The following is a 24007-nucleotide window of genomic DNA, read 5'->3' on the forward strand; positions in this document are numbered from 1 at the left end:
TTGAATCTAACTTTGCTAATTAAATGGCATGTTAATGCCACAGTGAATTGATGTGTGTGTATATAGTATAAGTGGCCTTCAGTGATTGTAATGTCTCCATGACTATTTGTTGCCATTCAATTAAGTGGTGTTTTAAGTTATTCCAGTTAGAATTAGTCTCTAGTTGAAGCTATATGAACCATCCCTTTTTTCCAGGTGCTGCTACTTGTGGTCTGACTGAATTTACCTGCTCTAGTGGCCGATGTATTTCAACAGCATTTGTCTGCAATGGTGCAGATGACTGTGGTGATGGAAGTGATGAAAAGGGTTGTGCACCAGCTTCCTGTGGCCTGCATGAGTTTCAATGCAATAGCTCAGAGTGCATCCCCTCGAACTGGGTGTGTGACACAAATGCTGATTGTGCTGACCAGTCTGATGAATCTCACGACCTCTGTGGGCATATCCATCCTCCTTTGACCTGTCCTCCCAATGCAATTCAGTGTGGCTCAGGCGAATGTATCCACAGTCGCTGGTATTGTGATGGTGACATTGACTGCAAAGATGGAAGTGATGAAGTCCACTGTCGTAAGTACACTGACCTCTGAGGGCCCTCATGTCCAGTTGTGTGGTTTTTGGTTAGGTGGTGGGAATGATGACCATTAAAAAGGTACAACCACTTTAGGCTATTTGGGCTGTTCTAGCAAATTACTTCAGGTATGCATTTGGCTCCTTTTATCATCATTCTAATCTTTATACCTTGATACTGTTTCTAAATATAGAGCTGCTCATTTCAGTTCCTCCAGAATCTATCTTTTGGGCCACTGGTTTTGTAAAGGCACTAATTTAACCATTTAAATAGCTGAGCTATTAGGGTTTTGTGTAACAGGACAATTCCTGTCTGTGGTGCATGGCCATCCTAAACATGGAAGGCTCTATGCAAGATCTGTCTGTGCTGATGACATACTTTAAAGGGGTCTTCTGAAGATTTAGTATTGTCTAAAACTGATTTTTCTCCACTGTCATTGTCTCCCACTTAAATATCAATCACATGCTCTCACTTGTGCTCTATCAATCAGTTAATCTAACTTCCTGCTGCCATCAGTGAATTGTGCCTTTTAAGATGTGGTATACACGGTCTTCCTTCAACTTTTTGTTAGGCCTCAAAAGCCTATCAAATCATAATATAGCATGGAAACAGCCCTTCAGCCAAACTGGTCTATCCTGACCATGGTGCCCACTTGGCTTGTTTGAATTGCCCACAATTGGTCCATAACCCTTCCTATCCATGTCACTATCAAAACTGTTAAATGTTGCTATTGTACCTGCCTCAATCACTTTCTCTGTCAGCCCATTCCCTCCATGCCCTCTTTAAATCTATGACCCTTAGCTTTCAATACCACATTGGGGTGGGGACAAACTATATGGATGGATGATGGGATAGTGTAGGGGGATGGGCTTAGATTAGTTCACAGGTTGGTGCAACATGGAGGGCCGAGGGGCCTGTTCAGTGCTGTATTGTTCCATGTTCTATATGCATTCATCCTATCTATGCCCCTCATCATTTTTATACACCTCAGTTCACCCCTCATTCTCCTACATTGTAAAGAATAAAGCCCTATCCTGGCCAAACCCCTCTCTATATCTCAGGTCTACTAGTCCTAAAAAAAATCTGCAAATCTATGCACGCTTTCCAGTTTGACAGCCTTTCCCACAACAGGTAGCCAAACCTGTGCACAATATTCCAAGTGTGGTGTCACCAACATCTTGGACAACTGTAACGTAATGTTCCAACTCCTTTCCCTCAGGCCTTGACTGATCGATGCCAGCATGCTATGTGCCTTCACAACCCTGTCAGTCTGCGGTGCTGCTCTCAACCAGCTATGTACCTGTACTCTTGTACCCCTCCATTCTACAATACTCCTCTGCCTTCCTATTTTATTGCACAAGTCCTACCTTGGTTTGACTTTGCAAAGTGTAGCACCTTACGCTTGTCTGTAAGGAATCGCATTTGCCAATCCTCAGACCACTTTCCCCTGAACACGATCCTTCAAATTTGATAACCTACCTCACTATCAACAATACTTCCTAACACCACTAATTTCATGTCATCCACAAACTTGCTAATCGTGCCTTGTATATTCACATCCAGATCACTGAATAATGAAGGTCCCAGCCCCGACCCCTGTGGCACACCACTAGGTGCAGGCCTCCAGTCCTGAGAAATAACTTTTAATCCTCATGCTCGGCTTCCTACCATCAAGCCAGTTTTGAAGCCAACTGACTAGCTGTCCCTGGATCCCATGTGACATGACTTTCATGACTAGCCTGCTGTGCAGGACCTTTTTTGGGGCTTTAAAGTCCATATAGACAACATCCACTATCATACCCTCACCGATCCTCTTGGTTACCTGGTTACACAACTCTATAATTTGTCATTCCTGTGCCCAAATCCATGCTGACTATCCAAATGTTGGTTGATCTTTCTTACCCAACCCCCTGCCAAAAAGTGTCCTGTCCAATACCAAACTCAGGCTCACCGGCCTGTAGTTCCCTGGCTTGTCTTACTTCTATTTCTTACACAATAGAACAACATTAGTTGTCCTCCAGTCTTGAATTTCACTAGTGGCTAAAGATGAAGCAAAAATCTGTTTGCAATTTCTTCATAGTCTTCCCACAATGTCAGGATGGATTTGATCAGGCCCAGTGGATTTATCCACTTCCAGGCTGCAAACCTGTGTTTATGGTCGAAAACATCCCCACATGTTTCTCCAAGTATAGATCCCTGGAGAACATAACTTGTATTGCCCACAATACATATAAAATCTCTCCATTTAGCTCCCAGTTCTGCTTTTGTTTTTGCTCTGAACTTCAAATACAAGCCATTGTGCAGTCAACTAACACTGACTATCATTCCTTCGTAGTGTTTATAGATCAGTTTCTCACATTGCAGAAAATGCAATTTTATTGCTCACGAATGAATTCTTAACTACATGGGGATTGTTGTAGCAAGAGGAATTGGAGGCTTTAACATCTGTAAAACCCAAGTAAGATTAAAAATCTGATCTGAAGATGTCCAGAAACTAACCTGGTATTTTCCCTCCAAATGAAGCAAGGTATATTTGCACACTTTTAAATATTCAATGCTGGTTTTTAAAAATATGAATAAAAAGTTGTTGGAAAAGCTCAAGGTCTGGTAGCATCTGTGAAGGAGAAAACAGTTAATGCTTCGGGTTGGGTGACCCTGGTTATAGGTTTCTGGACCTGAAACATTAACTTTTTTCTTCACAGATGCTGCTGGACTTGCTGAGCTTTTCCAGCAACTTTTGTTTTTGGTTCCTGATTTACAGCATCTGCAGTTCTTGGTATTTTTAATAACTACTGTTCTAACTTTGTCTCTCTTTTTAAAGCTGTCCACACATGCAGACCAGATCACTTCAGATGTGGTGATGGTGTTTGTATCCATAATGACAAGAAATGCGATGGAATTAAAGACTGTCTTGATGCTACTGACGAATTTGGCTGTATAAATGGTAAGTGTGCAGTATTATTGGAGTGACCCATATGATTGCATTGATCATAATTGCACACACTTGGTTTGGTTTTTTCTTGCAGCTACAGAGTGCATAGGAGCCACTGAATTTAAATGTGGCAGTGGTGAATGCATACATATGAGTAAAGTTTGTGACCAGCATCGTGACTGCAGGGATTGGAGTGATGAACCATCCAACAAATGTAGTAAGTAGTGATTGCTGTCTATCCCTTTTTATTATCTGTGGAAGATGCATTCTGTTATCAGTACTAATGTAATTTAAAGCAGGGGAAACTGCCAGTAAGTGTTTCTTCTGTCTACCACCTCTACAAAACTTTAATGTTCCTTAAGCACATACCCTGCAAATGGTGAGTCGAAAAGCTTTAAAAGTTCTGGTGTATTGTTTTAAACTTCTCCCCTCGAACCAATGGTTTTTGCACTGTGAAATTTCAATGCTTGACTATTTGACTGTGCTTTCAAACCTTTCTGCAAAGATGTAATTTTGTAAAGCAATATGTAGGTCAGATTACCTGCCAGAAACCCACACTGGTTTAGGGCTTGGAGTGTCATGTGATCAAACCAAACTCCAGTATCTCTAGAAAAAATATTTCATGTGCACACCAGAACAGATGCAAATGCTAAACTTTCAAAGGAATACTGCTTGAAGGCAAGCTGGCAGGCCAATCAACTGGTTGGGATGGTGCCAGAGCAAATATAGCAAGGATGCTCTTGGTCTCTGGGTGCAATGCATGGATATGTTCCTCTGTCCTTCAGGAATCAAGTCAGTGCATGTTAACATATCAAGCCTTTGAACAAGTGAGCTGTGATGCTAGGAGGTAGTAAGAACTGCAGATGCTAGAGTAAGCCAATAGCATGGAGCAGGAGGAACACAGCAGGTCAAGAGGCATCGGGAGCAAGAAAGTCAATGTTTCATGTTCTTGCCCTTTTTTGGGTCACGACTCCTGACCAAAACTTGGTGTAGAGCTCCCTGCTCCTTTTGACACTGCCTGACCTCTTGAATTGGTCCAGCTCCACACTGAGCAGTGATACTAGCCTGGCAGATTTTAAATTTTTGGTGCAATGTATTGTTCAGCTAATGTTGTCCAATTGCAGATCCACAGCTAACACTTCATGTGTTGGTCTTGTAAGTACTGATTTGGTTGAGTGCTGGCTATATTGTGGACAGACAAAAGGATATGCACCCAAGTTTAGTTGAGACATACACCGTAGAAACCAGGCTGTGCCAGTAATTAATCCAAATACTACATTGCTCATGTCTGGGCTCGCAATGTGGCTCACTCTAGCTTTCTAGAAGTTATTTGTATTGCACAACATGTAATCCTTGGGTGGGTGGGGGCATAAACACTTTGGGATCTAATTGAAGGAGTGGGAGCTGGCTCCTCTTCAAATGTCGCTGAAACATTTGCCATGGTGAAATCAGCCAACCTTCTAAACACTCATCTGTACTTTTCAGACATATCAATTGTTCCCATCAAAGCCTGACCTTTCTATGGCCTGTCTTGGGTGCAAGGCAAAAAACATGTTTTTAATAATACTGCTCTGCACTGACTTTCAGCAAACCTGCACGGAATTGCATTTTCAAAATTATTTTCAATGTTTTTAAGGTTTCAAGTTGACTTAATTTTAAATTTCAAGTTTCATTCTGCTTTTTTTGTGAAGGATAGCAAAAGAACACTTGTGTGTTTTTGGACCACAGCCATAAGCCAGAAGGACCCAAATCTGCCAGATGCCCGAATGTAGACACGAGTGGCAGCTCCTTCTGAATTCATGTTTAATTTACAATCAGCCATGACTTGCAAGTGAGACCTGGAACAGCAAGTATAGTAGGACCTAGTGGTCTACTCCACTTGTGTTTTCAGCAGAAGACCAGTCCCTTCAAAGACTTGACCCATTCTCTGCAGTTTACCTCTTAGTGTAAAATTTCACTTCTGTTTTCTACCAACTTTTTTCTGAACAGGGAGAGGATGTCTGTGCCACAAGGTGCTACCAGGTCAATTGCTAGCTATTTTTGAAGAAAAACTAGTTTTAAATGATCCCATGGTAGTCTCCTCTTGCAACATTTTTCTCCCCATCCCCCAAAAAAAGACTTTTACTCAGTTCCTGGATTCATAATCTACTTCTGAAATTCTTTTGTAACTCTCAGCCATAATGTTTTTACAGCATCTTTTGGATAGAAAAACGCTTGCTTCTCATAGCTGTGGTTCCTCAATCTTTTACATCCAGTTTCAGATCCTACCCGCTCCAGTTGTTTTAGCTTGTCCAAAATATGTACTCAGAAAAATATCTGAAGTAGATTTTGAACTAGTTTTGGTCTATTCAGTACAATAACTTGGCTCAATGCGTCAAATTTTGTAATGCAAAAAGTCAGCTTAGGTTCTGTAGCTGATGGTAAAACTCCATTCATTAAAACCACAAAGCTTATCTATATTTTAGATGAGGACTAAAGAGACTTAAATTCTTTCCTCAGATGTGAATGAGTGCTTGGATAACAATGGTGGCTGTTCACACATCTGTAAGGATCTGAGTATTGGCTATGAATGTGATTGTCCTGCTGGCTTCAAAATAACTGATAAAACCTGTGAAGGTAAGCTTTTTTGGGCTTCCTTTTTAAATTCAACTGTAAAAGGAAATGTTGGCTTTTTAAAGTTCAAGGGATATTGGTGCTTTATTTGCAGATATTGATGAATGCAAGAATGTTGGGACCTGCAGTCAAACTTGCATCAATTTAGAAGGAAGCTATATGTGCAGCTGTCATGTTGGATATCACATGGATCCAGCTAGTGGAGTTTGCAAGGCCGTAGGCAAGTATTCTTGAGTATTGCATTTGTCTCTGCTAATGTGCTGCCTTCACCTTCAATTTTAATCCAATCTGCGTGCTTTTCAGGGACTGGATGAATACTTCATCTTGCTTGATTTCCTTTCAGCTCTAACTACTTTTCAGGAAAGCTCCCCTACACGCCAGTCCCTATTTTCTCAACTTGGGGTTCAACTCGGACCAATGAAATTCCTCTCTGGTGCTGGTCAGCTTTTGATACAAGTATCAATGTCTTTGCGTGAAAATAAAAAGATGAGCTCATCTGTCATCCATACACAATGGAGCTACCACAAGTGAACATCACTCATGTTTGAAGTAACTTAATCATGTGTGCTCCAGTAACTGAAGCTATTTGTTAGTAATCACTGGCTAGCTTCCCCACATTTTCTGCAGCAGCTAAAACCTTTGCTTGTGCATTCTTACTAATGACTTGCATGGTGGTCATGACCCAGTTTTTTTTAAAAGAACACTTTAATATTCTTGTCCTCAGCTGTTTGTCATGACCCTCCCAATCTGTTCTTGATCCTTCTGCAGCTGCTTTTGAATGGCTGTATTATAGTGGACTGACCAACATGTATGACATTACATTAAGCCAAATGTGTTTTGGTCACTGTCCTCTAATGTTTTTCACCCTACCCTAGTGTGCAAATACTGAAAGATGTCAAACAAAACTTCTGCCAAGGATCTGTTAATGGTCACAAAGGGGCATCTTTGTAACACCAACCACAACTTGTCAGTAAATGTGCATAGTGAAGACTTCACCATCCAGACTAAGACTTTTTCAGCTTTGAGAGAAACAACTGTTTAGCTTAGAGCTAGATGAACACAGCAGGCCAAGCACCATCTTTAGGAGCACAAAAGCTGACATTTCAGGCTTAGACCCTTCAGAATAGGGGGAGGGGGAGACCCTCTGAAATAGAGGCAGATCAAAGATGGATAAAGGAGAAGATAGGTGGAGAGGAGACAGACAAGTCAAAAGGTTGGGGATGGAACCTGTAGATGTGTAGGTAGGGAGGGGATAGGTCAGTCTGGGGAGGACAGACAGGTCCTGTTATCTCTGATATGATGTTTCAGCTTGACCTCTTCAAATCTAAATCTGAAAGATTAACTACTTCCTCATTCAGTTTTGACTGGAATATTTCTTTTATTTGGTTTCAAATCTGAAGAATTTGGATTTGCCATGTGACTGGTCTTACTCCTATGTAGAAGTTTGAGTTCCTGTGTATGGAGACTTGTTGGACTTGAGCAATTTTAAATCTTTAAAAATCATTATCCTTGTCTAGTGTTCTGGCTCCCTTGAGATTTTAAACTTGTCAAGTTGGGAAGGTATTAGCTGGGGCCTGAATATCAATTTTGGCAATAGGATGCATCCTATAATCTCTAGTCAGTTTTAGGGCGGAAAATTGTTTTTGAAGCAAACAAGCTAGCCACTGGAGGGCAGTGACTAACCACCCAAACCCTGTTCGCACACGTTCCTTCTGACAGCCATTCTCAACCACCAGTTTATAGCTTGAGAACTATACCTGTCACTTACCTGTGTAGCTCAATTTTGTTTAAAATACTGAGCTCAGCAGCATATTTGGTCTTATCCTGTTTGTCAATGCTGTTTTTTGTTTTGTTTCCACTTCACGCTGGTCTGTTAAACTACCTAAATTGCAGTTGAATTTGACAGGATGTGAGATCAAGACTTGAGCTTCAGATAGGAATGGCTTGAACTCCAGATGTCTTCGCTCAAATCATTGAAATAACTTAATGACATTGACTCCTCAGAATGCAAGCTAGTACTTCTAAGGTCTTTTACTCATGAATCCCTTTCAAATGGGACTGCCTTAGAATACCCTGGAAAAGCTTAGGTTAACAGAATTGTTTTTGATTTGGGCAACCCTTCACTACCACAAATCTAATGAAACAACGCACCTCTGGCATGTTACCACAACTTCTAGAGAATAACTGCAAACTACTAAACTGGGGCTTTCTTTTTACTTTGTAAAAACAGCCAATTAGTTTATCCTACAATCCTCATTTTGTGCAAAGGTTTGGTCAGTTAACTAACATAGGCAGGTGACAACTTACTGCAATTCTGTTGAAGCTGCAGTTCTGATTTATAGTACATCCTTCAGGCATGAAGTATACAAGGTGAGATGAGAGCCTTTCCAACCCTGGAGCCATTCTGTAAAATGTAGTATACACTCACATTACAAATAGGCTATAGGGCCATTGCAATGCTATGGTGCCAACAGTCTTTCACCCTTTAGGCTGATGTTGGGAGAGCAGGAATTTTCAAGGTGTTGGGGCTCTAGCCCCTCCGTCCATCCTTGTCTAGATTTTAATACAGCTGATTTTGGGACCTAGCCATCAATGCTATCTCAATGGTTGAGACTAGTCAGATCACTGTCTCCTTGCTGACCTCCATTTGGAAGTTTGGCACTTGTAATTAGAATGGCAAATTAATTTTAATCAATGCAGCACATTTGAAAATAGTGGAGTAGGGTGATGTGGCAGTCCAAGATCCTGATTCTTGTGACTGTTTGTTTATTATTTGCCTTTTCTTTTTTGCAAAAGGCTACCTACTAATTCATGGTAAGTCTTTGTGCTGTGAGAATCTTTTTGTCCAACCTGTTTGTGGTGACCAGACATTCTAATCTGACCTAGCTGCATTTAGCCCATATCCTCTCAACCCTTCCTATTGATGTACCCATCAAATGCCTTTTTACATATTCTTTTTTGAATACACACGCACCCCTCTGAAGTAGTTATCCCTCAAGTCATGTTTAAAAATTTTCCCCCTTAAAGCAATGTTCTAGTTTTTTGACTCCCTATGCTGGGGGAAAGGACCTTGGCTATTCACCCCATCCATGTCCCTCATGGCTTTAAACCTGTAAAGCCCTTGCCTATTCAGCTTCTCCCTTTAACACTACAAGCTGTCAGGGATGGAGGGTAGATCTTTTCTCCACCCTAAAGCATACCAACATCCTTTTAGAAGGGTGACCCAGAATTGTACACAGTATTCTGTGGCCTCACTAATGTTTTCCTTGCTGTCACATGTCCCAACTCCTGGGCCAATGGTCTTGCCAAACGAAGAACTGTGCCAAATGCTGCCTTCACTCTTTATCCCTGTGACTCCACTTTCAAGGAACTAGGGATCTTGGGGTGCAAGTGTAATGTGACAGATGAGGTCTATTGCTGTACATGGAATGCTGAGTTAATGGATTAGTTTAAGAATAACTAGCCCTGTTAATAGTTCAGTATTTTACTGAAATTGCTTTACTTTTTGGTGCGCACTTTTAAATGCAGCATGAAGCTGGATGAACACAGCAGGCCTGGCAGCATCACAGAAGCAGGAAAGCTGATGTCTTGGGTCTGGACCTGTCTTCAGAAACATCAGCTTTTCTGTGTCTATCCAGCTCTACACCGTTTTAATAGCGTTCTCCAGTATTGGCTGTTCCTGCTATCTCTGCTCATATATGCCTTTTGGGAAACTGACAAGTTGAATTTGGCAAAAACTGTCTTAATATCCTGAAATATGCTGTTCTACTAACTTATTGTTCCCAGCAGGCAAGGAGCCATACTTAATCTTCACTAATCGTCATGACATCAGAAGATTGGGATTGTATCACAAAGAGTACAGCCAGCTAGTAGCACAGCTGAGAAATGTTGTGGCACTGGATGCTGATGTTGCACAGCAGATGATCTTCTGGGCTGACCTGGGACAGCGGGCGATTTTCAGGTAGCTTCAATTTACTCCATTCACTGGAGAAACACATCCAGTCTGGCAACATCTGAAAGGGAAAATAAAAGTTACATGACTCAAACACTTTTATAATTGTTTCCTTCTCCCTCCTCAGCTGCAGCAAAACAGTTTCTCCAAGTTTCCATACTGTTAGCATCTACACTCTAAGTTAAATCTTCATATTAATCTTGTAACTGAGTGTGCATGTCCTAGTTCCAAAATCATCTGTCCAATGTAATCTATAAATGGCATCTGCTAAATAATTGTCACTGTGCAGCATACCTGATTATTAATAAATGATTTAAATGAGTAATTTTTGCAAAGTAAACATGAATCCTTTTCAAGCATTTAAGTGCAGGTGATCTACAGACCATATTAATGGTTTAAAATAAAAGGTGCTGCAAGCGATTTTTACTTTTCCTTCTGTAAAATATTTTGGACCTGGTAATGATGTGGTCTGTGTAGTGATTTGACATAACCAGTAAAGCAAACATTTGCTGACAATTTCTCCTGTAACTGTGACCAATATAACTTGAGCCAAGAGTTTTTTGAATGCTAAAATGAACTAATTCAAGCCACCTCAATATTTCTGCAGAATGCCAATAGATGAACGCACAAGCAATGCTACTATTTCCAGGATTGTTAGCAATGTAAGAATTCATGTTGGCATTGCTGTTGACTGGATCTACAACAATATTTACTGGACTGATATGGGTGCTAGGACCATTTCTGTTACAAGCTTTGATGGAATCCGAAGGAGAAAACTCTTTGATAGCAACTTGAGAGAACCAGCTTCTATAGCAGTTGATCCTCTGTTGGGGTATGAATTTTCTATTGTATGTAATAATACACCAACAGCCTATTTGAAATTGGCCTTGTTTTAGTTCAAATGCTTACCAAAATGCCAATTATTCAGTTTGCATTTAGTGTTAATATTACTTTGGTCTAGAACTTTCCTGGTTTTATTTCAAATGTGATTTCAATTTGTCTTTTCTAGGCTCTGACTGCATCATAGCTGGGGTTATTAACTTGTGCCTAACACACACTCTCTCGCTGTAGGTTTGATTTGCCTCTTAGCCGAGCCATTAGATATCCCAAATATCCATCCCTTTGATATACTATCTCTTCACAATTAGATGCAGAAGAACTTAGCCAATTGGATGGTGCTTGACTCAGCCAAACAACTTTTTTTTCTGCAAGTTTTGATTATATTTTGGAAAAATGCTCAACATTTCAATGTGAGGTTTCCCCAGCATGGAAGCAGATCCTTTTTTTGGCCCAACTAGTCTGCTGAATGTAATCCCACTTGCCAGCTCCTGCCTCATCTGGCCAATCTTTCCTATTCATGTAATTAGCTAAAGTGTAACTATATGCCCTCATCAACTTTCCCAGGCAGTTCATTCCACAGTGAACCACCCCCTCCCAAAAATAATTGCCCCTTCTGTCTTCAAATCTTCTCTCCTTTTGAAAATAAACCCCTAGTCTTGACATCTTACCCCTCCCCATCCTAGGGAGAAGATAACTACCATTAACTCTCTCCCCCCAAGGTTGCCTCCATTCTGTAAATGTTGCCCCTCTCAACCCCACACCCTCTCAGTGGTTTGGGGTTGGGGGGTGGGGGAGCGGGGGTGGTGGTAAAAGTTCTAGCCCTTCGTTCTAACTCAAACCATCCAGACCTAGCAACATTTTTCCTGGATTTCTTCAAACTGCTTCCCCAAACCCCCCCTGCCACCACAGCTCATCACCTGTCCATAATGGTGACCAGAACTGGACTGGACTTGGGCCGCAATGTATTGTACCACCTCTTTAAGCGTGGGGTGGGGGTGCTGGGGAGAAAAGTGGAAGAGGGAGTAGCTAAGCTGAAGGAAGCATGCAAGATACTTCAGTGTAATTTGAAGGCTTAAGTCAGCAAACACGTGACAGATGTAGTGTAATGTAAATAAATGGGAGGCTATGTATTGTTCCCAAACAGGAAGTCATGACTTTTATCACTCAATTCAGATGCAACATGTTAGAAGGCATCTACAAAACAGCAATGAAAGTTGAGTTTTTGTGTGGAGATGTGGTGCCATATGAAGACACTCAGGTCTCAAATATTTGCTGAAAGTAAACAGGCAGGGGCATCAGGTGGTCTTCTCCGGTGAGAGGATTACAAAAGCAGGGGTGTCTTGCTGTCATTGTACAAGGCCTGGATTAAAACCCTACCTGGAGTATTGAGTTTTTGGTCTCCTTTTTCTTAAGGGAAGATATCCCAGCTTTGGAGAAGTTGCAAAAAAGGCTTACCAGGCTGGTTTCCTAGGCTGTTGGAACTCTGAAGAGACTGATTTCAATTAGGGCTGAATTCACTGGCCTTTAAACTAGGGGATGGATTGGTGAATGTTTAAGGAAGCTCCCTAAATTCTAACTTGGATAGGGTAGACACAGGAAGGATGCTCTGACAGGACTCCACAATTAGGGTCATTTTAGGAATGAGATGAAATTTCTTGAGTGGCAAGTCTGGGATTCTGTTACAGCAAACTGCAGCAAAAGCATTGTTCCTAGAGCTAGATGTAATTTGCCTAAAGGAATCGAAGGACATGGGGAGCAATTAGACTGAATGTACTGAGTTGGATGATCAGCCATGATTGACAGGTTTAAAGGATCGAATGGCCTACTCCTGTTCATTTCTAATGAGGCTCAGCATGGACCAGTGCTGGACCTCCAATTGTTTACTGTCTAGATGCCTTGGATGTAACAGTATATGGATGGGTTAGTGGTTAATGAAGTACCAGGCAAGAGCAGTATAATGGTGGTCAGAATGCATCAATCCACTTTTAGCAGGAGGACGTAAAAGCTGGAAGACACTTCTAGCAAAATGGTAAATTGCAGAGGTATATGGCCTCCTAGACCCTTCAGGTACAATAAGAAATTGGAATAGGCTAATTTTATGACTTTGAGATTTGAATGCCTTGTATGCATGTACCTTTAAAGTGGCTGTTGTAGCATGTGACCAAAGGGTATTAAGGCCTCCAATTCAGTTGTCTTAATTGGGGTCAGCTGAAGCCTGATGTCTACAAACAGTGGACCACATTTTCATCACCTCCAAGTAACTTAATATTGGCACAAACTGCAACGTCTGACTAATGCTCATCAAGAACTGTCAATGTCTGAGTCTGTTTCATGCCCCACATCTAACGATGAGGTTAACCAGTATTCCTGCATCGTGCAAAATCTCTGTTAGAGGAAAAGCCCAGTTTAGGAAGTAAAAAATTCTCTTTTTTGGCTAAGTGAAACCACATCTCTGTACAACATGGTCACCTTTCTAAAAATTTTAAATGTGTTGACTGTAGTTTGGAGAAGACTTTTCAGACTAACTGCTTCAGTGGATGACAAGTCTGCACAAACCAGGCTTGTATCTGCTGGAATTGGGAGTAGAAATTTATTTGAGGGATTTTTAACAGGCTGGAAGTGAACAAGATGTTTCAGAACTTGGATCTGGACCAAGGGACAAAAACAAGTTGCTGGAAGAGCTCAGCAGGCGTGCCAGTATCTGTGAAGTGGAGGGGTGGGGGGGAAAACAGATTAATGTTTTGGGTATAGTGACCCTTCCTTGGTCTGTTTTGAGGAAGGGTCACTGTACCCAAACATTAACTTTTTTCCTCCTTAACAGATGTTGCCAGACCTGCTGGGCTCTCCCAGCAACTTTCTTGTTCTTGCTCCGATTTACAGCATCTGTGGTTCTTCCAGTCCTTGGAACAAGGTTAGGATTAGGGTCATATCTAAAGATTAGGTCACCTGTTTTGATTGAGTCAACGGGCCTCACCAGAAAGGTGATGGAAGTGGTGCCCTTAAAAAAAAAAAAAAAACTTCTTGCTGAGCACAAAGCTAAAAGGTATTGGATAGGCAGGAATGAAGATCTCTGCATTGTAACCAATCAGCTGTGATTTATGAAATAGATGACTTAATTCTAGAATTTGTTCTATTTACTTTTGACAAGACAAAGTTACTGAACTGGTTTTAAACATGCAGCACTTTTTCTCATTTGATTATGCAAGGGTTATTGTTTTCCCCAATTGTGTAACCCTCTTTAAAGCCTTTCTAAAAAATCCTTGTTGCAAAAAGGAACCAGTGAACCAGCTCTTCTCCTTAGCCTGAAGTGACCAGAGCCATCAGATATTGATGAATCACTTTTTTTTTTTGTCAGTCATCTTTGGTAATTGCTAATATAACAAACTTGCCAAGGAGGAAATCACAACTTTAAATGCTCCCTCCTTCCCCCACCTTTTTAAGGCAATCAGCCCCTGTAGCTTTGTGCAAACTTTAAAAATTAAATATATTCTATATTTTGACATGAGTTGACTTTCCACAGCCCTCATTTGACATCTGGAAGAGATAAGTGTGGGGCTGGATGAACATAGGCCAAGCAGCATCTTAGGAGCACAAAAGCTGACGTTTTGGGCCTAGACCCTTCATCGGGAATAGGGAGAGGGTTCTGACATAATGGGGAGGTGGATCGAAGATGGATAGAGAAGGTAAGTGGGGAGGAGACAGACCAGTCAGAGGCAGGGAGGGTATAGGTCAGTCTGGGGAGGATGGATAGGTCAAGGGGGGGTGGGATGAGGATAATAGGAAGGAGATGGGGTGGGGGGGGGGGAGCAGATAGGTGAGAGGGAGGCAGGGATGAGCTGGGCTGGTTTTGGGATGTGGTAGTGGGAAGGGGGATTTTGAAGATTTGTGAAATCCACAGTGATGCTATTGGGCTGCAGGGTTCCCAAGCTGGCTGAGTTGCTGTTCCTGCAACCTTCAGGAGGCCCAGGATAGGCATGTCTGAGGAATGAGGGGGAGTTGAAATGGTTTGTGGGAGGTGCAGTTGTTTATTGCAAATTGTGGGGGTGTCTCTTACATCTGGAAGATTTTGTTTCATTTAAACAGGCAGTGTGAAAGCAACCAATATTTTTGAAGGATAATCTGAATGCATGCTGAAGTTAACCTAGCTATTTTCTCTTGTGGTCATGCCAACATAGCTGCTTTTTGTCCTATATTTTGAGGCTGTTCTGTATTTAAGGTTTCCATGTATAATTGTTGCAGGCAAAAAAATTGAGTCCATGTCTCATTTTTAATTGACTTGGGTATCTCGTGCATACTGTGTCCATCTTGTTGCATCACAAGCAACGTATTTGCTCTTGAGGGGAAATGAGTAGGAAAAGTGAACATGTTCCCATCCACTCCTTACAAACATTCACTTAAGTATTGTTTCATTCCCTGTATCTAGCTGAGCTCCACTAAATGTGCCTACTTAACTGAAAGTTAGGGATTTATGTAAAGATTGAAATTCAACTGTTTGGTTGATTCTTAATATTGAAATCTGAGCCCCACTTAATGAGTGAATACCTTCTCAGTAACACCAATTTTAGATTCTGTTATCTTTACTACATGGGAGTAGTGATCCTTTAATGAAAAGGACTGTCAAAAACCATCAGAATCTCTGTAAAACAGCAATGATATTTCTTTGTTCTTTCTTAAAATGTGAAGGAAATGCAGCTTGAATTTAACTTTAATCTCTTATTCAAAGGTATATGTACTGGTCAGACTGGGGCGAGCCAGCAGTAATTGAAAAAGCAGGAATGAATGGCGTTGGCCGCACACTGCTAGTTACCAGAGATATTGAATGGCCGAGTGCCATTACACTTGGTGAGTGGATTTATGAAAGTAGACTAGCTTACTCCTGTTTTTGAATCCTGCAGCATAATTTATTCCATATTAATTTGCCACAGATCTCACACAAAGCCGTCTATATTGGGTTGACTCTAAATTGCACATTCTGTCAAGTGTACATGTGACTGGAGAAGATAGAAGAACTGTGCTTTCCTCACCCAAATTTCTAGCTCATCCTTATGGTGTATCAGTATTTGAGGTAAGATCTAATGTAGTGAAGCTGTGAAACAAAGTGTGGAGCTGGATGAACACAGCAGGCCAAGCAGCATCTCAGGACCACAAAAGCTGATGTTTTGGGCCTAGATTCTAGGCCTGATACATCAGCTTTTGTGGTCCTAAGATGCTGCTTGGCCTACCGTGTTCATCCAGCTTCACACTTTGTTATCTTGGATTCGCCAGAATCTGTAGTTCCCATTATCTCATGCATAGAATAGGAAGCTGTTTATATTTAAATATCATCTTGCTTTTTGCAAAGCAACAACTTTAAAAAGTGGCAGTCTTTGGAAGATAGACACGCTTAATGCTGCTAGCTTGTATGCATCACTTTTTTTAAGTTGAACTTGTATTATCCACTGAGTACCAGTATGAGTACTGTCAAAGCCAATTGTCAGCCAAGACTGCAACAAAAAGGTGACTATAAGCCTTTTTTAAAAGAACATATTTTTGGCTCTTTACTGATTTTTGCACTGTTCCCTGTGCAGTAAACCATATTAATTGCTGTGCAGTATTGAAATACCATGGGGTAAAACTTGGTAGAAACACTTTAATGGTAGATGCCCCCAGTTGGGAGCACATGGTGGCTGTAATAGCATTGTTTTCTGAAGGTTACAACCTATACACACTTCCTTCCTTCTCTTTCTCTCCACCCCCCCCCCCCCCCCCCCCTCACCAAGTTGAAGTTGGGTCCAGTTTTGTACCATTCAAGATGCATTTCTGTCTGGATAAAACTTCTGTCAGAAACTGGAGTATAGATTCCATTGTTTTCAGCAATTCTATCTCCATCTCGTACACTGCAAATAGTGGCCTTAATTTCTGACTGGAGAAATTTTTGGTTTTGCCTTGATTGAACTGTGAAAAATGGTTCTTTTTAGGATCATATCTTTTGGACTAGCTGGAAGCATAACACCATATATAGAGCAAATAAATATACAGGAGAGGATCTGATTGCCTTAATCACTAATCTCCAGGAAGTTCGGGACATGATCATCTATCATGAGCATATACAGCCATCAGGTAGGGAATCTTTCTTTTAAATGAAGACATGTTTTGTTTAGGCTATGTTTCAATGTTGTAATTTCTATCTTTCATCTACCAACAGTAGCTACCTGGTGAGAAATTCTCTTGCTAAGAATGAAACCAGCTGACTTGTTCAATTTTTAGTCTGATTTAATCAACATTGGATCTTTTTGAATTTTGTCCTACATTTCACTTTTCACTAAGACCTGTCTGCCTGGAATGGCATGATGTGCAGTATAACCTGGTGCTTGCCATTATGCTGCTGTCATCAGCAAGCTTGTAGGTGAAGTGATCATTCTGTCACATACAGCACAGAAACAGACCCTTCAGCCCAATTCATCATCCATCTTGGCCAGATATCCTAAGTAAATCCAGTCCCATTTGGCCCACTATCCCTCTAAACCCTTCCTATTCATGTACCCATTGAGAAGCTTATTTAAGTGTCATTGCGCTCACCTCAACTTTCTCTGGCTGTTCATTTCCATACATTCACCACACTTTGCATTTAAAAAAAAGTTGTCTCTTGCGTCCATTGTTTTTCTTAAAAACATTTCCCTTCTCTCCTTTTTAAACCTATGCCCTGTAGTTTGAGCCCTGTCCCCCAACACCACCCTCTGTGTGCACCCCCCCCCCACCACATCCTGGTGAAAAGATAGTCTATTTACCCTATCCAGGCCCCTCCATGATTGGTAAACCTTGACAGCCACCTCTCAGCTTTTCATGTTCCAGGGAAAATAGCCCCAGTCTATTCAGCCTGTCCCTTTTTTGCCAGGGTTGGATGGTTTGTGCCAATGTTTTTAAATATTTACTGAACCCTTTCTAGTTTCTCAACATCCTCCTGACAGGAGGGAGACCAGAATGGCACAATATTCCAAGTGGCTGAACCAGCATCCTGTACTGTGCAACATGAACTCCAACTCCTTCGGATCAAGGCATTTGGTGTGCATTGAGTAGATCTTGAACAACAAGACAGCTTATCTCCTTCCTGCACTTAGTGGTGTGGTGTGAAGATAAGGGAGCTGAGCATTCCCTTTGGGAACCAGAGTAGAGGATGTTAGCCTGTCTATATCAATGGTGCTGCAGTGAGGTAGTTGAGCTTATGGTTCTTAAGAGCAAATATCACCAACCATCTGTCCTGGTCCACTTGTGCTGATACTGGTCAAGAACACCTGTATTTCGTCAGGCTAAGGAAACTCCATATGTCCACAGTAACCCTAACCCATATTTTGTGATGACCATAGGAAGTGTCCTATCCAGATGCATCACAGCTTGGTTTTGGTGACTGCTCTGTGCCAAGACACATCAGGTGAGTGCAGCCCAGTCCATCACAAAATAACCAACCTTCCTTCCACTGACTCTGGCTGCCTTCCTGTGGCAGGGATGCATTTGTAGACAAAATCAAAGCACCTTGGTTATATTCTCTTTCCCCCCCACACACTTCCTCCACCCACCCCCCCCCAATAAAATCAGGGACGATATTCAAAGGTTTAAATAAATGTATGAGCAGCTTCAAGAACTGTATTTTTATTCCCACTGAACGGACCCCCCGCCCCTGTCATTGGAGTTTTGTTCTTTGCACCTTCCCTCTAGCTGTAATACTATATTCCACCTTCTATTATCCTTGTTATGATTTCCCTGGATACTGTGTAAAATGAATGCTTTTCAGTATTTCTCTAAATTGAATTAGAATCACTTTGTTTAATTCACTGTTTAACAGCTTAGTCCAAGGAACATGTCTGTTTAGACTGTCCCAGTCTGTTTTGAACAACGCTGAGAATTGCTGTTAAGATCAACCTAAACAGATCCTCCAGGATTCTGCCCATCTCCAACCCTTGTGAATAAACATTTTTGGGTTTAAAGCTTAATCCATGTACAACACAGGGTGTCAAATCTTGTGTATCACACGTAAGGTTCATCTCTTTAAAAGAATATTGAACCATTTTTAAATTCTGGTAAATATGCTGTAGCTGCAGTCAAGCAATGAAAATCAAATATCAAATTACTTTTTTGAGAAATATGATCTTGAAGGTAGATTTAAACAAACCTCTCCATGCCTGTCACTTGTCTTACAAATAGCAGTAATCAGTTGTCAGTTCCATAGCCTGTTCCGAAAGCTTAACTTGAAGTATCTACTATGGCAAAACTAGTATAATGTCAATTGGGCAAAATCACTGTCTTGAGCATAAACTGCATACAAACAGTTTGTGCACATTTCAACGAACTGGATGTATCCATACTTAGTGCAGTGACCCCAGTGTGAATTAGTCATCAAGTTTGACTGCACATAAGGACATAAAATGGAAGCTAATCCACTCCAACCTTAAAGTTAATCATCTTATATTGTTAGTACATTGTTAAACAGCTTGTGCCAATGGCCAATTATTTTGTGACTGAGTAACAAGTCAAAGTTGACAGCTTCATAGAATCCCTGCAATGCAGAAAGAAGCTACTAATCTCATCAAATCTGCACAAACCCTCCATCCCTATCCAGACCCAGACCTCCTCTACATCCCTGCAATCCTCCATGAACTATGGCTAACCCACCTAACCTACACATCTCTGGATACTATGAGCCAACTTAATATGGCTTTGAAATGGGGGATGCTGGGAAGTTGTTTCCATTGGGCAGGGAGACTAGAACCTGTAGGCACAGCCTTAGAATTAGAGGGAGTCAATTTAGAACAGAAATGAGACATTTCTTTGGCCAGAGAGAGTGGTGGACCTGTGGAATTCATTGCCACAGAGTGCAGTGGAGGCCGGGACATTCAATCTCTGCCTTGAAGATATTTATAAATTCTTGATTTTTGCAAGGAATTAAGGGCTACGGGGAGTGTGTGGGTAAGTGGGGTTGAAATGCCCATCAGCCATGATTAAATGGCAGAATGGACTCACTGGGCCGAAATGGCCTTGCTTCCACTCCTGTCTCTTATGGTCTTAAGGCTAGTTCACTTAACCAGCACATCTGACTGAAACCAGAGTACCTGGTGGAAGCCTATGTAGACTCTACAATCATCCAAAGTTGGAATAGACCATAAGTCCCTGGCACTGTAGCAGTAGTACTAACCCACCATGCTGCCTATTAAAAATATTCCTCAAAAAGAATGCATTTCACTGTGTAAATACCTAATTGAGTGTTCTTCAAACCCTCCAGTCCACCTGAATATGTAGACTACTTTTTTGCAACAATTGAAGTAGAAACTTGTAGCTGCATTGCAGCCATGTTGCTAACTTAAAATCAATTAATCAAGCCTCTGCTTCACTAAAGTGGAACCAAACCTGTTGATGGTGTATACATTGGAGTTTGGTTTAATTGTACATGTTTTTCTTTGAGGCTCTTATTCCAAAGGAAATCACTGCTTGCTTATGACAATTCAATCACTTGATTGCTTCAGTGAAATGTACAGAATGAACTGTGGTAGGGAGGAAAGAAGGGTATTCCAACATTTTCCAGGTTAGATTCTTGGCTACAAGATTACATCTGTCAATGACTCTTAAGTACTTGGACACTAGTTTCTATTAACCTTTTCCCTACAACTCTTGCCTTTCCAGGCAAGGACTGGTGTAAGGAGAATATAAAAGATGGAGGATGTAAATACATGTGTCTACCAGCTCCTCAAATCAACAGTTACAGTCCCAAATACACCTGTGTGTGTCCACCTGGAATGGAGTTGCAAAAAGATGGGCGTGACTGTGGAGCAGGTATGAGAACAATGTAAAATGAAGTATTTGTAGATGCTAGAAATGTGGAAAGTGCAAGTCAGGCTGTAGTATCTACAAGGAAACCAGTTACACTGTCAAGCTATTGGCCTGAAATGTTCTTCCAATGCAATAAAACAGCTTTAAATTTCATTTTTGAGCTGCTGCTAACTTAACTGCTAGATTGTGTTACTCTTAAGTGAACTTAAATCTTGTTTTGACTAGTCAAAACCATCTGTGGTGTAACGGAGGTGAAGTGCAATGATGGACAATGTATACCTGAGAGATGGCAATGTGATGGTGAAGCTGACTGTCATGATGGATCAGATGAAAGTGAAGAAGTTTGCTGTAAGTACTTGATCAGAGATTTTGAGTTTGGGAATTTTTTCTTTCCTATGTATGACTTATCAATTCTGAATGGGTTAATCTCCTCCACCATATTTTTACTTCCCAGCAAGGAGAGCTGCCAGCTTGTTTCCTTCACTAGACAGTCATTTGGTTTGATGCCTCCTTACTGGAATGTATCCTGTTCATTCCTGCCTTCAACTCAAATAGTCAAGTCTTCAGTGAACTAGCCGCCATGTTTAATTTTCACTGAAGCAAGTCCCCTTAATCAGTGTAGCTAAATTCTCCTGAAATTGTGGCTCAGCATGACCCCCTTGGTCAGTTACCTAGGGGTGGAAAGTAATCAAGTGATTACTAATGGAAATATGCTACATCTTGCACAACTTTTTTGAAAGCCAGATGGTGTAGATAGCTACATTGTCTTCAGTGAAATTCTCTTCTCCCTTCTCTTCACCCCCCCGCCCCCCCAACCCACTGAATATCCAGACAATTTTGTGGGGATGGAAAAGTTTTTGTCCATTGCTTTTGTAATGTAGTTGAGAAAGTTGTGGTAAACTCTGCAATTTTGAGAACGTGAACAAAACTAGGAGGGGTAGGAGTGGAAGGCAAAAACAATGTCTCGTGGAGTGGGTGGGGCTTGAACTTTGGACCTTCAGGCTCAGGTAGGGATACCACAGCCTTTTTAAAACTGTCACTGAATCTAAATCTTTTGGAAAACTTCCACCCAAGTCAGAATTTATTTCTGCCTTTGTGACCATCAGGCAGAAGCCTTGCATTAGTCCAAAAGACTTGCTAACCCCTGCAGTAGCAAACCAATAAATGAATGAGAAATACAGTGAGGACAAAAACATGAGTTAGGAGATGAGTGGGAAAAGTTGTATAATGCCTGAGTTGTGCGATCTTCTGTGGTCATCAGGATATGCTGTGACTTTCAAGATTACTAGCATATGGTACAAACTTCCATCTGGTCTGAACTGTTAGCACTGAGCTTTTTCTGAAAGCTGAGCTCTTAGTGAAAACTTGCTGCTTTATCCTTCCTTGTAGACCTGAGAATGTGTCCCATTGGGGAAGTTAAATGTGGCCCTGGATCTCTTCAATGTATTCCTGTTTCCTGGAAATGCAATGGCATACAAGATTGTGGTGATGGTGCTGATGAGGAAAACTGTGGTAAGAGTTCAAAACATGCACAAGAAGTTCACTGCTTTGTCAAAGTACAATTATCTAATTCTGTTTTTGGGGGTTGGTGGGGGGGGGGGGGTGCGGTTTGTGGTGGAACAACGACTCTAGTTGGAGTGATATCTGGCACATAGTGCTTGTCAGTCAACTAAGTTGCAGGATCCCTCTAGGAGTTCTTCCAGGGTAGTGTCTTAGATCTAAGTCTTCAGCTGCATCCACAATGACCTCCCATCCCAAGGTCAAAAGTAGGTATGTTCACTGCAAATGTTCAGTACCATTTGTAACTCATTGGAGCAGTCCATCTTCAAATGCATCAAGACCTGGATAATTTTCCAACTTGGGCTTAAGTGAGATTCTCACTGTATAAATGCCAGGCAATAATGACCTAGATGCTCATAATCACTCACTGATGCAATTGCATTATCTGTATTCCCCCACTATCAACATCCTGGCAGTTAATAGTTACCAGAAACTGAAATTGGCTGGCTGCAAGAGTAGATCAGACAAGGGATACTATAACTCTCCAACTGACTCCCTAGAACTCATCCAGCTACAAAGCACATCAGGACTAGAATAGTGTTTTGAAGTGCACTGCAGAAAACCCATTCCAGGCCCCTCACTAGAAGGACGAGGGCAGCAGACAATGAGGACGTGCACTGCCTGAAAGCTGCTTTCCAAGCCACTCACCATCCTGACTTGGAAGTATGCCTTTGACCCAATGGCTCTGCAGGAACAAAATCTAATGCATTTGTGAACTAGCAATCTGCCACAGTCCAAGGGCAACTAGGGATAGGCATAAATTCTAGTTTAAGCCAGTGATTCCCATAGGTGAGTAAACTATACTGACTGACCCCACCTCTACAATTGTCAAGAGAATTCTAGAGACTCACTACCCTCAGGAATGTCCCCCTCCTTCACCTGCCCTGCTCCAAACCTGTCTTAGTTGGTGATTCCTTGCTGAGATTATGCTCTTTCCTTGGATTTGAGGAGAAACTTCTTCTGTCAAATTCCCCAAATCTCATGCTTCAATGTAGTCGTTACTCTAACTCCAATGTGTCCAGGCCTAATCTATTCAGCCCCTCTACCTAGGATGAGCCTAGCAAACCTGGACTGCCTCCAATGCCTGAATATATTGGATAATAAGTAAAACTGTTTGCAACATCTCTCTGGACTGATTAGTACCTTGTACCTTGTATAGGCTTGTTAAAGCACTTTTATTTTTGTATAATCCATTCCATTTGAAATAATGGCTAACATCCAATTTACTTTCTCCAATACCCACTGAATCCATGCTATATATTTTTGACTGAATTCCCAAATCCCCCTCCATAGCTTTCTGAATTGCATTCTATTTATTTTAAAGTAAGTCCATCTGGTATTCCAGCCAAGGTGAGCACCTCTCTAATTCCACTTGTGAAGCTTTTGCCCACCCAACCTTTTTCTATATCTGCCATTCTAGCTAATATTTATCAAGCTGAGCTGTAGTACATTTCATTTTTCTTCCAAGTCAGTCATTGTAAATTATGGCACTAGCAATGACCTTTGATACTCCAGAGTTATAAGTAACCATCCTGATGTCTACCAGATCCAACAGTCAATAAGCTAATCTTCTATACGTGCTATTGTACTACCTCCAACACGATAGCTACTTAAAATCTTGTCTTGCTAACTGACATGGAACCTGGGTTAATTTAGTATGCCTGAACCTATGTATTTCAAATACAAGCATGATTAATTTTGATCTTCAACTCCTCCACCTTCCCATCTGTTTCCCATATCCTTTGAT

At 41.3% G+C, this 24007-nt stretch overlaps 1 protein-coding gene across 1 annotated transcript in view; it reads left to right on the forward strand.

Moving 5' to 3' along the window:
• Positions 1–24007, forward strand: part of LOC125450671 (low-density lipoprotein receptor-related protein 2-like) — a 160715-nt gene that overhangs the window by 65551 nt on the left and 71157 nt on the right. The window contains 13 exon segments of the mRNA XM_059642582.1: positions 196–564; positions 3387–3509; positions 3592–3714; positions 5997–6113; positions 6205–6330; positions 9900–10071; positions 10670–10894; positions 15626–15744; positions 15828–15967; positions 16860–17001; positions 20554–20703; positions 20926–21048; positions 22090–22212. Coding sequence (XP_059498565.1) covers positions 196–564; positions 3387–3509; positions 3592–3714; positions 5997–6113; positions 6205–6330; positions 9900–10071; positions 10670–10894; positions 15626–15744; positions 15828–15967; positions 16860–17001; positions 20554–20703; positions 20926–21048; positions 22090–22212 — 2052 coding nt within the window.

The sequence above is a fragment of the Stegostoma tigrinum genome, chromosome 3 (assembly GCF_030684315.1).
Source record: "Stegostoma tigrinum isolate sSteTig4 chromosome 3, sSteTig4.hap1, whole genome shotgun sequence".
Classification (NCBI taxonomy): domain Eukaryota; kingdom Metazoa; phylum Chordata; class Chondrichthyes; order Orectolobiformes; family Stegostomatidae; genus Stegostoma; species Stegostoma tigrinum.